Source organism: Folsomia candida, unplaced genomic scaffold (assembly GCF_002217175.1).
Source record: "Folsomia candida strain VU population unplaced genomic scaffold, ASM221717v1 Fcan01_Sc003, whole genome shotgun sequence".
NCBI lineage: Eukaryota > Metazoa > Arthropoda > Collembola > Entomobryomorpha > Isotomidae > Folsomia > Folsomia candida.
In genome coordinates this window covers 10,761,055-10,779,837 of record NW_019091195.1, presented here as the reverse complement: position 1 = coordinate 10,779,837, position 18,783 = coordinate 10,761,055, and the positions used below count along the sequence as shown (strand labels likewise).

The window sequence follows — 18,783 nt, the reverse complement described above, 5'->3', positions numbered from 1 at the left end:
ACATGACATACCAAACGTGTAACTCTCAAGAGGTGGCACAATAGTCTAATTTACCATATGATTTTGTAGATCCACCAGGAGTTAAATGTCAGAAATGCAATTATGTTTTCGAAACCCTTGACGACGTAATTCGACATGATCCCTTGTGTGCTACTCATCGACTGCCGTACAGTTGTTTCAAATGCAACAAGGTTTCTAATCGAAGGCACTTTCAGGAACATGTGGATCGATGCACTGACTCACCCAGTACACTTCGCTGTTTAGTTTGTCCTTTTATTGCATTGAATTCTGCTGATCTCATTCGACATCAACAGGCATTGCATGCAATATCTTCGGACTACTTCTCATTTAAATGTGACAGGCCTGATTGTCAACGACAATTCCCAGTTCAGAGTGCTTTGGACTCGCACACTCTAAGTCACCATGGTTGTCATTTAATTTGATCAACTCAATTGTGTCAACAGTTAATTGATGTTTTCTATTTTGCAGCAATTGACGAAGCTGTAAAATCAGGAGGGGACCTTCTGAAATATTTTGGAAGAGATAGGACAAAATATTTCGCGACTCGTAAATGTGGAAAATGCCCTCAATGCCAGTTCATCATCACCAGGCCGTACTGCATGTTGGATGGGAAGAAGTTTGTCCCCAACGGATGCTTTGATTGCAGCACAAATGGGGTAGTATACGTAATCACTTGCTCCTTCCCAGGATGTTGTGCTCACTACGTCGGACTTACTACTAACTCTCTGCGCATGCGTCTCCGCTCCCATCTCGTTTGTGTTCTGGATGGAACTGACCGTAAATTGTACAATCATTTTCGATCACATGGAGCTGACTGTTTGTCGTACTTCAACATTGAAATCATCCTTCATATCAAAAATCAAGATAACGACACATGGCAGAAAAATTTAAAATCATACGAAGCCATATTCATTGACAAAACACGAAGTCCCAATTCTCTCAACATGATATCTGTCTATATGATCACCTTCTACTAGCACGGAGTCAATCAGGAAACCCGGAGAATACTAACATGGATGAAGAGGAGATCGAGGAGACAAAGTTCGACGAAGAGGAAGGAGTGAATCAAGGATGAAAATGGACACCAATGAGTGTAGAAAGTTGAGATTTTTGTGCTGACTTCACGATAATGTTGGCTTTAATGTTTATATTTGACAGAGAAATGGACTTCTTCTTGTATTTCCTTTTGTACGTTTGTTTTCATAACTGTTATACTTATTTTCTTAAAGTCGACACAGGCTGCGTTTCTTCACTTTTAGTCTGATTAAGTCTAATTTGATCTAGTTTTATCTTTTTTGTCTTTCTGTTTAATAACTTCAAAATCCTCGTCGTCCAACATGCTTCGAATTGATCCCGATCCTTTAATGGAAGCAATTATCCAAGCATGCATATTTAGGTATGAAAAAAATATGCTTATACAATTTGTTAATCACAACACCTTTGTCGTTGTGTTTTTTTATTTTAGGCGATTACTTCTTCGATATTACACCATTAATCTCAATTTCACCGAATCATCACTAATATTATTATTACTTAAGTAGAATCAAATTTCTAAACAGCTTGAACGTTAGATCAGAATTTTTGACTAAATTCTATTAATATTATTATTGCTTACCGATAATTCAATGTACATTCGTGCACATATAAAAAAGATCAAAAATACAAAATATGTAATTTGTAAATGTGTGCCGTTATGAAATTGATATAATGATAAATGCATTTCATTTACGTTAAGCCATAAGCATAAGCATGTTTTCATCAAATTAGTTACTAACCTTCCAGTTTCATACCAACAGCCAAAGTTTTCTGGAATCTGCAATATGGACACCTAAAAATTATAAACCAATTTTTTTTGAGGTGATTAGAGTTATATTTTGTAATAAAAATACATTTTTATTATTTTTTTGTTTTGTATATTTGTATAAACTAGTGTGTACCTCTTTCGTTGTGTTTTGTCAATGTGGCAGTTTCTGTAAGAAGAAACGTGAAGTTTCAATTTACAAGGAAGTACTGAGTGATGCCCAATTGTTTTCACTAATTAATAAATACGTACCTGTCGGCGACGCAGGTGTAGACTTTCTTGTTCTGGACAGTGCGTTTAAAAAAACCCTTGCAGGACTCGCACGTGAGCAAGCCGTAGTGGTAGCCGGACACTTTGTCCCCACAGACGGGACACAACTCTTCGATCCCCTCCTTTGTATCCGGCTGGTCCTGACAAATAGCCGTCGTGTACTCCAGCCCACTGGGGGTGGCTCCCGATGACTGGTTACCCCCTGGAAATATTTCAAGACATGTGTCATTTTCCCTTCTTTGCTTTCAAAGTCAATAATATTTACGCAGCCTCAATCAATGGTGCTCAATTAATGACACACACACATTCTTGTCATAAAACTAACTAAATTTCGTTACATTATACTAGTCAAAGCTGGGCAAAATTCCGAACAATTGTCTTATTATTTTCTTGAATTGGTAGATGCAAATGTCGTATGATTTGGTAGAGTGACAATCGGTGTTGAGACAAATTGTTGTATTCAACGCGAATTAAATAACGTCGACCAATGAGATAAGCGCTATTTACATTCATTAATTAGAACTAGAATTTTCACACATTCGACATAAACTTGATACATGACATGACAAATAGCGATATATGGCACTGCACTCTCGAGTGAGTCAGTATTGGCAACTGCAGTGACATTAGATAACACTTGTGCATATTATGAGCTGTATGTGATCCATAAGTAGCAAAGGGCGAGTAGAAAAGTAAGAGTGTTTTCGTATCTGTATCATTCTGCACTCCAATAATAACACATAATACTACAGCGACAACAACGTCGTCGTCCTCAATGGGACGCTGAAACTGGGTTACTTACATACTTGCCTAAAATTACCAGTCAGCCAACTACAATAAAAATACTCCATACATGGCACTCGGCTTACTCCACACACACATTGCGAATATTTAGTAGCAGTGGCATCACATTGCAAATTGCAATTCCATACTAGAAATATGCTGCTCAAAAATGGTTAGTGTAGCAAATCAAAGGACCAAAAGTAATGGTAGTACACACAGTGTGGATAATCCGATCTGTATCACATCTCTCCATCCATCCACCATCACGTCTCTGTACACTACTTATTTATTACTCACCGAATGACTTTTGATGCCCGTAACAAAACTCATGCCAGCCAAGTGTCGTGATCTATTCAATCAATATGACAATCGGGATTGTGAAATACTTGGAATAAAAATAGTTAAATCAGTGGAAGGATAAATTGTATGCATGTATTCAAATGTTTTTCCATCCTGCTTTACTGACTTGGATATATTCTGCCCCTGTCCAAATGCAACATTTATTTTTCCTACCCATGTGCTTTTTCGTCCACGAGGTGAGAAAATAGAGGCAGAATAAGCAGCAACTGATGGAGAAGAATAAGAAGTGAGCTTATGATGGTCTACCCGAATGTATCGTATAATCTTCCTCCCCACATGATCCATGAATAAATGGATGACCAAATAAATAGAACACGAATAGGTTCGGATGGGCCAATTTTAAATTCTAATGCGCCCACTTGAGATATTATTGTCATTCGAGAGGATGGATGGATGCTACGACTACTTGGAAAAACAAAGGCCACATGCAACGGATCAAATTAAACGAAATAAATGCGTTATCAATCAATCAGGTAGCTCAACAACAAAACAGTCTGTGATGTCCACACTCTGAGTGCAATAAATCAATCAATCAGTCAATCTTCATGGAAGTGTGATGGTGAGACGAATCAAGCGCATCTCACTTTTCCCGTTCCGGTACCTCTCCTTCTGACCAAACGACAATACAATGTGGCCGTATGACATGGGTCATCCGACCAGTGACCCAGTTACAAAACGCATGTATGCACTATAGCCCAGTGGATGCAGTAATGAGCCATTTGGTGGACGTGGAGAAAAGAAAGTGAGAGTTACTGTTGCGATGAGAATTTGTGTATACCTGACGAGCTGTAAATGTTGTATCCTCCATGATCCATGGAGTGAATCCCAGAATTTGAGGCGGTGGTAAGCAATCCATGATGGTGTTGATTGATACTCGTATTGTGCAACGAGTGATCTGACCACATGCTCGAAGATGAGTGCGAGTGATGAACTAAATTGGGGGGAGTTGGTGAATGCCCACTGAGAGTTGGACTCAAATTAAAAGGACTCATTGGCAAGTCCATGTTTGAGCAAAATTTGCTTTGGTTTCGGCCACACGACAGAAGAGTCGACGATGACGACGATGAGATTTCCTAACTCACAGTCTCTCAATTGTCAATTGGTCCAGTTACTTCAATCAACTCGCAGATATTTTGCCACGCTCGTCTCCTTTGATAACAATCTCACACTCGGACAAAACTCGCACTTATTTGTGTATATATACAAATATATCTATTTACAGCAGCAGAGGCCCGAGTGGGTTCACAACAACAAGTATTTAGCAAAAGAATAAACTCTAATATATTCTCTGGTAAATAAATATCTGTCTCTTTTTTCTTATGCTATTTATCGTCGTCACACGGAGCGGTGGGTAAAAAAACCTCTGCACACAAACATGAATCAGGTAATCTTGTAAACGCACACGTTACAGGAGCAGGTACCATTTGTTTAGTTAAATTTCTGTTTTTAGTACGAGCAGTGGTAGCACATTGTAAGGTATCGAGAGTGAGAGGGTCTTAAGAGGGATGAGATGAAGTTAAAATTTGCACAAGAATTCACTCCGGCGAAAAGTGGCACAGACAGACAGTGAATTTGCAATGTTACGTCACACTATACTTCGCAATAAGCCTTCCTCTACAAAAACTGTACACACTGCTAGTTAGAGTTGTGCATCAGAATAAGCGAGTGAATGAGTTGGATAGATTCAAGGCACACGAAATCTTCAGCTCCTTATTCTTTTTCGTCCAACTCCTACTCCTCACTCCTCCGGCTCTTAGGATGCCTTATTATTCAACTATTATTATAAAACTCGAACAACCAGCCGATTTCCGTCAACCAATTTTTCCAACACTTGTCCAGTCAAGTAGGCAACTTATCACGAATATGCTTTTTCCAATCTTGAGTCACTAAAGTCGTTCCCATTCTTGCATAATCACAGAGAAGAAGAAGACCACTCTCAAGCTCAGTTACAAAAGTGTGTCCCAAGTATTAGTAGGAAACTGGGAAAGCCCTTCCGTCCTGTGTGTGTAGCACCGGCGAGTTTAAGGAAACTGAAAGTGTTTTGTCCGATCCATGCACTTTGCTTGCACCACCACCGATAGATAGACAACAACTGTGCGGAGGACACAAAGGGATGCGAGTGTGGACCACTGCTGTCGCCCCCAAGAGCACAAAGTAATCCTACAACAACCACCACGGATGAGTAGCTGGCTGTGGGGTTTTGTACGTCGACGTTGATGCTCAGTGTCCTCGTGTCGCTTATTCTTTCTGTGCGGCAATGTACAAGACTGGCCGTCTCGAGTAGTAGTTTGAAACACGTCGAGTCGGCTCCTTCGTCAAGTTGCAAATGCAGTGCAGGGAATTGATGCGAGTGAAAGTGTTCTGTTTTTGTGGATCGGCCTACTTTGCGAATCTATGTCTATGTTATAGCGCTAACACCCCACCACCAACTCACTCCACACACACAACCACGCTCTGCCTGCATAGCATTGAATTGAGCCACCACACTCGCTCAACGATTATTATGGTAACCATTATGCACTCGTTTTGCTGTGACTTCATACTGCCACCACCACCACGGTTACCCCCAATTCCTCGCAAGGACTACATAATACATTGTTGTATAATACTCGCCTTATTACTCGTCCTGAGTTTGATTGTCACTCCAAGAGATAGCTTCGCATCACCAGCATTACCATCAGCAAAATTCCTATTCCTACTATGCTCACGAGTCCCATGCACTTATCATCGCATTCCCTTAATAAGAGATCCCTTACTGCTATAGAGGAACGAGAGAATACAGAACCTTCACATTCGAGCAGTGCAGTTGTGCTGGCATTCATTTGTTGTCCCCACTACGATACGCACACCACAATAAGGTTCAATATCACTTGATGGATAAGTGAGTGGTAAGTATGCATGCATACTGGCCAATGGTGAGGTAATATTAGCTGTTGGTTAATAACGTAACTGCTGCCATACAAAGAGAGCTGGCTCAAAATGTTATGTATGCAAAGATAGATGGAGGAGGAGATGATGTTGGCCCCCTAATTATTATTACACATTCTTCAAGAAATCATACGAATCCATGTCGTCAAGGAGGACCATTTCGCACGTAGTTGGAATTGAGGAGGATGAGCTCGAAAGTGGTTCCCATACACATTTTGTGCTGTAGTTGCGTTGCTCTGCTGTGCGTCGTCGTTCCAAAAGCATTGAAACAAGTTGAACCCAATCCTGGATCATGCACCCACTCACTTTTTCCTATAGCTATACGCCGCCCCACTGACCCAATTTCGCCAACTATACCTCGCCTTCATATTACTCGGCTGCTGCTGCTGAGTTCCATCCACTGCCACAAACTACAAATCCTCTTAATAGCCAAATCTACCACTAAACTAAACCTTTATGACTCGCTGCAAGTAAAAGCTTAATACATTGTCGTGTATTTCATAGTACTCGTATAACAAATAATGATAATAAGGAACTTTGTTGCTATCATATACCCATATTTTGTACCCCATCCGTTCAAGAAAGAAATCTAATGTGGACTAACGCATTTTCCTTACCAATTCCTACTGGATAGGAAACATCCGGTATTGTCCCTACTTATTAAATCAAACAGAGAAACTGCTAGACGGCAGAAAGTGATTGCTGGACAAACGGGCTACACATTATCGGACAGTGTTTGATTGTAAAATTAGTAAAATGACCAAAATCTATTTAGAATGTCTTGAGGAAAGCCCACTGTCCGCATTTATCAACTTTCCTTCCAGTACCTTTTGTGTGCTTTACCACAATCGCACTTTTACCCGATGCACATTGCTCCATTTATTTCTGAGAGCCCTACTTTCAATTTCCGTCCGCTTTAATACTACTCATGCGACGAGACTTGTGCACTGGCTGGAATAAGTAGTACTCATTGCGTACTCTGTACATAAATCCTCGGGTTGTCATTCTATAATCCTCGTAATAGCAATAAAAACTTGTCAATAAAGTCTTTCTAAATACAGACGACTTTTTTTGGCCTGATTTTTTCCCCTATTAATTTCTCTATAATGCAATTCCTACAGGCCAATCACTCAGAAAATTCTTCCCGAGCAACCTGATAAGTATTCTCACTTGTATTTTACTCCCATAAAATAAATACATGAGTGAAGAGTCATAAAGTAGCCAAGTTCAATAAATTAACTTATTTCAGTCTCCTTGCTCATTGATGCGTTCTCATCAACCAACAAGTTCCTTTCCTTTCTGTTAAATTACTGGAATCCGTGTCAAGATTAACCATTTTTAATTCACATTCGCAAATACAATCACTCACTTCCCTGTCGTATCTGCCCATCCACCACCACAACACACTTGATTTAATTGGAGACAATGAATTCACGCAGTAATTATTACTTATCATGTAAATCATGTTTAATCTTTTATTCCACTTCACACAAAAGTGCACCATCATTAAGCATAGCATCGCGTATTATCTAACTGTGCCACCAGTCAGTCATCTGAATACCAATTCAGAATCGGAACTGATACCCTATTTTTATCATGCAATAGTCAATTTGACATATTATTTAGCATTTATCAAATAATCCGCATCCACTCATTCACCACTGTCTATACGTAGTCTTACAATACGTGTTTATTGCCATGTTCAACCAGTCCTATCCTAAAAATACTATGTATGTACCACTGGAATATAAGTGACAATGGACGTTTTTTATGGCTTTCCCTAGACCTCGGATCTCGGACAGAATGATCATACTCGTAAATATGAAATGGTTCATTTTTTCAGATGTGGATGAACAGAATCATAAAACAGGAGAGCTCAACTAAAAAGCTGTGAACCTTTTAGCACACAAAAACCGTGTGGGAATAAACAGGTCTGAGCAAACATGGTATAAAAGTGCATCTGGGTAGTCGGATTTCAGACTCGTTGGGAGAAAGGAAACATTTTCCAAGCTGTTCTCATGTGTCGGAAGAACAGAGCAACCTTCAGCGCCTCGTGGACAAACATGCTTGGAGGCGGTGTGGGTCAGGCAGGTAGGTACCGGGAAACTCGGGCCGGGTGAAAATGGGGCAGAGACCCACTTTTCACCCGGTTGGTTTTTTGGGATATCCCCCAAGTGGCAGCGATGGAGGACGAGAAGAAGAAGAAAACTTGGCTCAACCCGGCATGTCGTACTCCTTGCATGAGAAATGGAATCCCTCACTCCGACCTAGTAGTAAGGAATCCCACTCCTTCTTCTCCTGCCGAACTGGAACTTGCCCAACCCAAAATATTGACAAAAGCCGGCATTGCGAGAGATTTAGGTGGCAGAGCAGGCATAGGACACACTCGAGGACCTACTGACCTACTTCCCCACTGCACTAGACACACTTTCCCTTTCAACCACCATGCCATGTCATGCTAGCAGCAGCCAAAGGATATGATATCATCTCACTTTATTATTATGTATCAAGTGGAAGTTCTATCTATTGCGTAATAAATTTAGATGCGCTTTATTATCCACCAGCAGTGCAAGAATACGTACGTACGTATATCTATACTATACATTGTGCACATCTTTTTCTCCCTAAACTTGAATGGTAGAAACTACACCAAATGATTTGTTGGTTCCTTATTAATTATAACCATGCCACATATTTATTAAACATATGTATGTACATGCACAACCACTAGTAAATATTTACCTGCATTCATAATCACTTCTCCCTTCGCATCAAATGAACTTGAAACTTAAAATAATAATAATAATAGTAAATGCATAATAATAAAGTGCGTATGTTGTTTACAGCATCATTGAATTTCCTGATAATATAAATAGATTAAAATACGAATATACCATTATTTTGTCAAGTTCTTTGTTAGCAAAGTTAATATCCTCTGTTTGTTTGTAGTGGAGAATTAGAGATTGGAACGCATTTTCCAGTTGTGAAGTTTGCTCGATCAACAACGGTCACAAAATGCATTGGAGGAAGAATTGTCATGAAATTCAGAGGTTCAATTACTTGCGTCATGTGCATTATGTGTTATTGATCCAGCATTGTAATTCAAGGTTATTAAACATAGACTTATCGATTCGTATATTTGTCACAAACCATATACTAATGCAAACCCCTCCAATTGGTATGAAAATTGGTTGAAAATTTCCTTTGAAAAACGGTTAACGATTAATGTGTTGTGTATACGAGTTTGATTTCGTTCAATTCTGTCACCGCAAAAACTTTCGCTTTTTAATAAATTGTTCAAAACACAATCAAGATTTAACGGTTGAATTGCCAATCACTAAATGGGATGGATTGTGTCGGTGCACCATTGAAAATGCTTATTAAAGTTACGACAATTAATATATTTTATTGTCGAAACCTCTCAACTCCAATGCTGGCAATGCACGTGTGACATTTGTTGTGTCCTTTCCGTAGTCAATGTACTCCTACGGTCACGCTACTGTAAATTCATCGTGGCTTCACTCTTTTAAGAAATGTCACAAATTGTTGTCATAAAGCGAACAACAATGCGCTTTCGGTGAATGGAACAGTCCACATAAAGCACTCGTTTGATAACGTAGACAAAACATGTTATTTATTTATCAAAGTTTGTGGAATTCAGAAACATTGTAAATATATTCACAAGTAATTATTGGTAATGGGAATTTATGCAAATTATTGTCTGAACCGAAATAATCCAGGTATTGAAAAAAATAAGCGCTTATCGATGGATAGGATGTGCATGTTATCAATTAGGAACGTATGTGCAAATCGAGCTTATATAGGTAATAATAAAATCATGTTCCATGAATGTAGTGACCCACTGGCCTGTTAAACTAGACCTCTTTATGGTTGAGCGAGGTCCCTGCATAATTTGGATATTATTTTATGGTTGAATTTGCTAAATGTGTTAAGTTGTTATCAATACCGCAATGTGGAAGTGTTGGCTTGGTGTAGCATTCATGTGCAAAAGATATAATGTACATACGTACGTACGTATAAAGATGAGATTTGGATTGAGAACACTAGTTGCTCTCAGCAGCAGCGATGGATTGTATAAAATGTATGCCCTGAAAAAAAGGAGAGGTTTTCGGGTCGAGGTCTCTTCATCAGCCAAATAAATCCACACACATCCAAAATCATCGTTGGTTTTCCTCTCTTTTACTACGACGACACACACACACCAAGCACACCAGCAGCAGCAACGACATATATCATCATCAATCTTGAAAAACTATTTTCCACCCTCTCTAGCTGTCTCATTTTGGTCGCTAATAAAATAAAATACACGAGAGACACTTGACATCATCATAGCTCAGAGATAGAGAGAGATGTAATTTAATACGCTGCATATCTATGTTTCAAGCCCTGATGAGACAATACAATTATCGACTTCGTAATGTTGCATTTGCTCCCACATATTAAATACGTATGATATGACACATGTACAGAAGTAGATATATGTGTATGTGTTAATGAAGTGTAGAGTCTTAATTTGTGTAATAATAATAAAAACTGCCTTGGACAATTCCTTTACATTTCTAAAATAAGAATATTGATCATTCTTGTACCTATTTGCCTTTGGATTTTATTAGTTCGTGACTAACCTTTTACAGCTAAACCTGTAAACCAGAAAATTAAAAAACGTGTACGTATATTGTAAAGTATTGTAAATCTTTACATCTAAACTTTTTTTATTTATTTATATGCATACAAGTATTTATGGAGGGATAAAGTTTTTGTAAATTTATGCAATACATATTTAGATCTGCACATTTTCCCATCTCATTAAATTTCCTTTTCGCACACACAAACATGGGTCAACATTGACACCATTTCAATAATAATAATATGATAATGGTATAATAATGGAAGAGAGTAAACATGAAATGCATAAATAAATGATGTTTCCGTTCATTAACAGCATCAATTTAAATTTGCAGTTTGCAGCAGACTGCTGCTTACACACACATTTAGTTAGTTAGTAAGCAGTCTTGACACATGAATTGAAATGAGGTTTTGGCTTTAGGAGAACTCGCAAAAATATAAATAATTGTTTGTTCTACTGTTTTCAGACATGCAAAGAATTTGTTGAGAATGGCGTTTTATGAATTAAAACATGCCGCACGACATTGCGGAACCAGAACCAGGTTAAGAACATTTTCATTGTTTCTTGCAATTTTCGCACAATTGCATATTCTCACATATTTTTGAACGCATCTCAGCCGTGGTGCATTTCGCATCAAATGACATAATTCGTCATAAATATCATTTATTTCGAATTCACGCAACGCTGGGCATTGAGTTGAGTGCGAAAATGCTGCAAAAAGAAGTACAATGATAAATTCAAAATATGCTGAGAACCAAATAATGAGGCTCAAGGTCGCAGTCAGTCGAGTAACAGGCTTAAAACCAGAAAACAATGGTTAAAGAGTTAATTGTTGTTGGTGGGCCTGTTGTACAAGCAGTTGGCTGCTGGTCTAGTTTCTTGAGTGAGATAATAAAGATGCAATGCAATGCGAAGTGCAGAAACCTTCAGACGTTTGGACTTTCACTTTTACGAAGGCAATTCAGTTCCATCCTGTCATGCTTTTTGTTGCTTTGTATGAACGCGGCACATTATTGCAATACACACAAAAACGACATTAAATTAAGGAACACCACGTTCATGCATAACATATGTACGTTAGTATCGTGTGTCGCTGTACCTGTCCATATTTTTATATGTGACGCAAGTGTTGATTATTAGCTACTACATAAATAAAATAATTCACAGGAAGTTATAAAAGTATGTAAAGAAATTGGATGGACATATTTAAATACGTATTTTTAGGTGTATTTAGTTCGATGGGTAATAAGTTTCCGTCAGGTAAATATTCACAATGTCATAAATAAAGGACATAATTAATATTTACTGATAGTGATGCTTTTAATTGAACTGAAGAAAACGATGTGATAGTGGCACAGACATCAGTACTTTGTGTATTACAAGTCGATAATCCTAATCGGGTCAGGTCCAGAATAGTTCGAGTACGAATGAATACGTACGTACTATATATAGTTACATATAGGTGACCTACTAACATTGGCCATTTCTTGAGTTGAGAAATGCTTGCCATTCCTATACATATTTATGTTTGTGACATTGCTTACAGATTTAGAGTGCACTTACACAAACATTAAAAATTAGCGTCAGAAATAGGTGCATACGAATGAATTCGAATAGACCTTCTAATTAGAAGATTGCCCTAATTTTCTGGAATGACAATTAAAGAAGAAAAATTAAATAACAGATAAAGCCGCTTTAACTGAGGTTTGATGTTGAGTTGTCACTTGAAGTTAATTTCTAATGAAAATGAGTCATATGCAAGATTGACGGCGACTGAATTTATGTATTGACCATGCAAAATTATCGTCTGCTAACCTATTGAACCCTTTATCGCATTACTCTCGTGTCTCCGTTCGATTTATTGGTATTTGCATTATACAGTGTATAATATACACTAGCTACTGGAGATCAGTAAAAGTACTTCACACAATGTGCAATTAACTACGTATAATGATTATTATGTTAACGACCCCAATCACTGGATAGTATTTAACGAGTACTTAAAAATTAAAATTGTACAATTGTGAATTATATAAAGTAATTGTCAAAGGCAAACAGTAAATTACACAAACTTCATGATAGTATAAGATTGTGACATGATTGATAACAAGTAAAACTGTTATCGAATTAAATAGTTTTAATTTTTCCGTGCTGTGATACAGTTTTACCGGATTTCTCCCTACATTATCATGGAAAAGGCTGGTGAAATCGCAGAGTTGTACTTATATGAGAGGTAGGGTGCAGGGTTCATTAAGCAATTCACTTTGATATCCACAGTTTAAGCAGCGTTGGTCACTTGAAAAATGGACTAGACTGGAGGGTCTACATTAATGTGATTTCATGGAAAGAAGAACGGGTACTCTGAAATCCCGCAACATGGTGCTGAGCTGAATTATGTAAAGCGAGCACCAGAGAAAGTGACCCACTTTCTCCAGATCGATACCCGAAGAAGTGGAGCACGAACTTCAAATGCTGCTACCCGGTGTAGCCCAGTTGCCTTGCTCCAGGAGAAACTGGAACAGTGGGCTACTTGGCTAGCAACAGCACATGATTGGGCACCACAAATACTGATCCCCGTCTATCCACTTCCTCGTCGTCATTCCCCTCAGCTCTGATGACTGTATTAGGCACATACACATGACGACCACACATATGCATTTCCGTACAACCCCCAGCATCTGACTTTTCTCTACCAAAAGTGGGAGAAAAAGTACTCGAAGAAGTAATAGTGGCAGGTGCTACCGTCTGTTAAAAAGACACCGAAGTCACTCCAGCTACTTCCTCTTGTTGGTCCACTATGATCCTGACAGGTAGTGGTTGTCCAGCGTGGAAATGAGTAGTGAGTTGTTATATACAGCTCTATGGTTATAACATGCATTACAAAGTGTGTAATAAGAGGATGATGCTGGCTGGTAAGGTAGCGCCTACCAGCAGGTAGGAAAGAAGAGGGCATTATTTTACACAAAAGGGTGTATTTACTATGGATTAGAACTACATAATAATAATATGTATGATGCACCGTGTATTCCATATAAACTTATTCACTTTCCCACTTTCTAATATTTTTCATCCAGCCGAAGTGGACCCTTTCTTGACGTACAATGGGTATACCCAACAATCTTCAAATTTGTGTGTAATAAGCACACATCATAAAATACATACATGTAGATCCACAATTTTATACTGTGGTTTCCTTTTAGGATTTGTTTTATGCCACCATCCTGTTGTTGTATGTAATACAAATACAAGCATAATACATATATATGTACATACGTCGGATCGAATCCTCAATCAACGAGTCTTGAATATATGTACTTAGAGTACTTACATGCATGTGTAGGCAAGAATGTGTGTGGCATGATATTTTAATGCAGTGCCCGTATATGTATGAAGTATTAATAAAAAAAGTGGGGTTACCCGTGAAGGGAGGAGACTCGGCCGTCGTGCTGTTGGAGTTGTCCAAATTGTCATGATGAGATTCTGAGGTGGAGCTACCCTCGGCTTGTTCTGGGCCAATTTCAATGATAACAACTTTCTCCACCGATGTCGTACTGGCTTCGTCCTCCTCGTGCATTTTGACGAACGCTTATTTTTTAATTTATTGTAATTAGAAATTGGTCTCAGGTATTTAGTTGTCGTGTTATGCGGTACTCGTTGGTTGAAATTATTCGTTTTTAAGTATTCAACTGCATACAGTTCTATAGACCAATGAGCTTATGCATATCTAGTCAAGGATCACCCAACCCGACCACCGCAAGTAGGGAAGGTAATTACTAGTTCCAACCAGTGATTGATTTTTTCGTAGTAGTAAGTAAACTATGTTCCTGATGTAGGATTTTTAGATTTGCCAATGTTTTATGTGATTTGGCAATACTTTTCAACTTCTAAATATAAATGTGTGTCAAGGTCGGAGAATAGCTTCACAGGTAATAAGTAATACAGCAGCAGCAGCAAAAGTGTTCACCGGTTACGTTGAGATTAAAGCTTGCAGAGAGTTTCTCAGTTTTAAAAGTGAAATAATATTGGCGTGGTCGTTGATGGAACACTTTTTGTGGGATTTATATATTTCAGTAATAGATTGACTTGCCTTGGATGATGGCTTGGGGAATGAAGGGGTTCAGATCAGAGTTAGGAACAGGACGGGACAATTGTATATTTAGTATTTAGTTGTGTGATTCCTATGAGATATTCAAATTATTTGTTCTCCTTTAAAGCAATGATTGTCTTTAGTTCAGGTAGATCGTTAGAATATCTGGTGATGGCAAACAGAGAAACGGATAGGGAAATTAAGGCGATTCAAATTTTAAAGCCACATTCCATGATCCAAAGTTCATTACCGGGGGCTAAGGTTGTAGTAACTAGTATTAAAATGAATTGTATTTATTAACTCAAATTATACATGTGTATGACTCTCTGATCTGGAGGAGTCGATATTATTATATTTTGTCTATACTTTCCCAATGTTTGCAGTCTACGCTATTTAGGTACATTGCAAATCACATTCTTGAGAATGAATTCTGTAGCAAGTTTATATAAGTCGCACTTTTGTTAGTCGCATATTTTATGCTATTATAACGTTGAGCTGCTTATATTTAGTATTAAACTTTTTCCAGGTCGTCGGCAGTAAAATAAACAATTGATTTTTTTAACACAATTTCAATTTCGTTTAGATTCAGGTCTAAATCACTTACTTTGATAGTCAAAATAAACAATTTTAATGAGTAAAACAGACACCACTCATTCAGTCACCGAATTCTGTGATGCAGTATTAAAGGTGTCGTATTTATTCTGGTGATTAAGATATTTGTTTTACGTTTCTTGATTTATTTTCTTTGGTTATTTAAAGCGAGGGAAATGTGTAGGCTTATATTTTGAGATGGTATTTTTATCAGAGAAAAACTTGGAACGGTTGTTAATGAATGGTTGCGTCGGGTAGCAGGTTGTTTGAGTCTGTTGTGTAATTACCTTGACTCTAAAAAAAGTGAGACCTATGGGTGCAGCCGTTTTGGCTGTGCGTAGGTGATGTTATTGTTGTTGTCGGAGGACTAAGGAGCATGGACAATAAGAGTCGAGGTAACTGAAGAGGAGGTGAAGAGGGTGTGTGTGTCGCAAGGAGACCTGGAGGAGCGTGGTGAGAATGGGAGGAGGTGGGAGAAAGTGGGTCAGGAGACGTCGTCGTAATTCTATTGCGGGGATTTCTAGTTCAAGGGCAGCGCAGACGAAATAGGTCCCGAAAACTCCGAAAACTGCTCCACCACCACCATCACCACCAACAACACGCCACTACTAACCCACTTTTTCTCGTGATTATTATTTTCCTCCTCCTCCTCTTCCACCATTAGCGACAGAGTAGTTGCAGAGGGGACACAATTTTATAAACCACGCCACGACCTATTTTATGCACCAAGTTTAGTTTTTACTTTCCGTCGATGCAAACTATGTATATGGTCGATTTCCTTGAGGCACAATGTGTATCGTAGTTCTATATGGTTGTCCCTCTTGAAAACACCATCGTTCTGCCCAAGTTCAAGATGAAATGGGTTGACTTGGCCTGGATTCCGAATCGGAGTAAATGGAGTATATACAAAGTGGAGGTTGCGGAACAAACAACACTATGGATTCTACTCTACCCACCTCAACGTACTCTACACACGGCCAGAACTTTCTCCCTATAGCCCGTGCACTCTGCCTGCTTTCTCCGGATTCGGATAGCTCAGCAGGGATAGCAAGCAAGTAGGAACTTGTTGTTAATATGAATTTGTCCAGGTCGGCCGCACTGTTCTTTATCACACAAATTCGGTCAACCCGTGGCTAGCAGACACAATAAACTGCACTGTTTTATTTTATTTTATTATTTCACACTCCAGCCCAAGTTTATATTAAATAATTAATAAAGGGAGAGACGAGAGAGGGGGAGGGATCCGATCCATCCAACAATGAATCCAGCAGCAGCAGTAGTACAAGTTCAAGTACAAACCTCGATATGCAACCAAACTAAAAGCTACGTATATACGGCTAACCAACTAAACTACTTATGGAGAAGGAGGGTATTCTATAGGATATACATGCATGCAGACAGACCAGCTAAAACGCTGCTTTAATTCTCTATGATCTAATGGCTTATATATGTAGCTCTTAACACGACTCTTTCTCCAGGCCCAACATCATTATCATCATCGTCGTCGTCGTCATACACGGCTTTACACGAGGCCTGTCCATTTAGTTGGAGCTGTTTTGGAGGGGCATAGACGTGTATGGATGCACTCACTCTCAGTTTATTTCACGAGAGCAAAACGCACGTAAACTTGGGACTTTCATAAAGAATGCTCATCCTAAGCCAGCCAGTTCCATGGAATAAGTGGTTGGGCCTACCCAACCGAAGCAGCCTGAGGAAAGAAGAAAGAGATAGCAGTGGGGAGAGACTAGTGTAGTGGGTTTATAGGTAGGATTTATCAATTCAAGGATGTAGTGTCCAAAACAACATTTGTGAGTAAGGTTTTATTAAAGAAGTAAATGATGGAGGCTTGGTGCATGGATAAGTATGTACATGGATAGCCAACAACATGTGCATAGGCAAGAAGAGTGGCTTTGCATGTGTAGCTCAGCTTCTCCATATAAACGCCAAACTTTCAATGGCATGGTCTTTATGTTTGCAGGCATCATTACTTTTATGTTGATTTGGTTGGTAGTAGTAAGTAGTAGTAATGGCATTGGTGAATATCTATCTGTGCATATATGTAGTGGTAGGTGGATGATATAGAAAATGCGATATATGTACGAAAGAAGCCCAATGTACACTTTTTCACCATGATTATCGTATCTTGGTGTTATTAGTGTGTAAAGGGTTACGTATATATGTACCTCTCCGAGACTGGACTTTGTATGATGCTGCCAAACCATTCTATTCCTCTTCTTCTGTACCGTAGCTCATTACACGAAAACCAAGAGATATCGAATCGTATGTGCTATGTGCTTTGCTTTTAAGAGAAATATCACATTATGCAAGTGTATGCACAGTCAGAAAACGTAGGAAGGATAAGTAAGCTTAACAAGTTTCGCTTTGGAAGTTTGGAATTGAAATGTAGGTCTGTGGGACATTTAACGTGAAGCTGGATCAGAAGATGCAGAAGCAATTCTGCTCCGAGATGAAAACGGGAAAAGTGCCACCATCAATGTCCAAACATTTTAAAATGAAATGTTATCAAGCTGTGCACCTAGTTTATCATGATAATTCTGATAAGATACAGAACCATTGATCACTGTACCTCTTCTACTATCTGGCTGGAGTTGGACAACACTTTTATACGTTTGCCCGATATGGAATACATGTAAAAATAGATGCTCTGAAGAATAATAATTAGTTGTCTCAATATTCCATTTGTTAAATTATCCAATGTACATACACTTGTAACTTATTACTTGATACATCATACAATGTGCTCCTTGGCAATCAACCTCACCATGGTCTTCCCACTTATGGGGCATATCTTTGTGGCAATTATGTATGTTTCTAGCTTCTCGGCTCATTTGAAAGCTTTGAATGGAGCGTATTCACATCACACACACACTTTATTCTCTCCAGACAATTAATTCGCATGTGTGATGGTTGTAGGGTGGATCGGATCGAGTAAATGTTGTCACGCAGTAGTTGTTCGTCAATCCGCTTTTCTGGAGCCGGTTATAAATTGAGCAGCAATTATGCAAATTTGTTGAGATACCACCAAATGACCAACTATGTCTGTCTGTGAGAGAATGCCACATGGCATGGTAGCATGGCTGAGGAGTATTGTACATCCATACATCATTAAATACTACTCATATACATGTTCATAAAATTAAGCGCTGCTGAACCAACAAGTGGTGGTACTGGTAGGGTTAAAATTTTGCTTCATTACACGCATTTTGTGTTTCCTATACTTAATAAGAGTGTACATCCTCATGCGGTGTTCAATATTTGCTCCGAAGCGTAGGT

General features: G+C 38.7%; 1 protein-coding gene across 3 annotated transcripts in view; it reads right to left on the bottom strand.

The window, feature by feature from the left end:
* The window catches only part of LOC110847831 (nuclear hormone receptor FTZ-F1), a 29,230-nt gene extending 12,491 nt beyond the window's left edge, over positions 1 to 16,739 (bottom strand). Inside the window, exons 1-4 of one of the 3 annotated variants that reach the window (XM_035849425.1) lie at positions 14,229 to 16,739; positions 2,075 to 2,294; positions 1,959 to 1,991; positions 1,797 to 1,849 (exon numbers count right to left, since the gene is read on the bottom strand). In XM_035849425.1, the coding sequence (XP_035705318.1) occupies positions 1,797 to 1,849; positions 1,959 to 1,991; positions 2,075 to 2,294; positions 14,229 to 14,385 (463 nt within the window). In that variant the 5' untranslated portion in view covers positions 14,386 to 16,739. Of the gene's footprint in view, positions 1 to 1,796; positions 1,850 to 1,958; positions 1,992 to 2,074; positions 2,295 to 4,013; positions 5,632 to 14,228 lie in introns of those variants that run through there. The other 2 variants (XM_035849424.1, XM_022094844.2) reach the window with 2 other exon arrangements.
* Between the last annotated feature and the right edge of the window lie 2,044 nt (positions 16,740 to 18,783).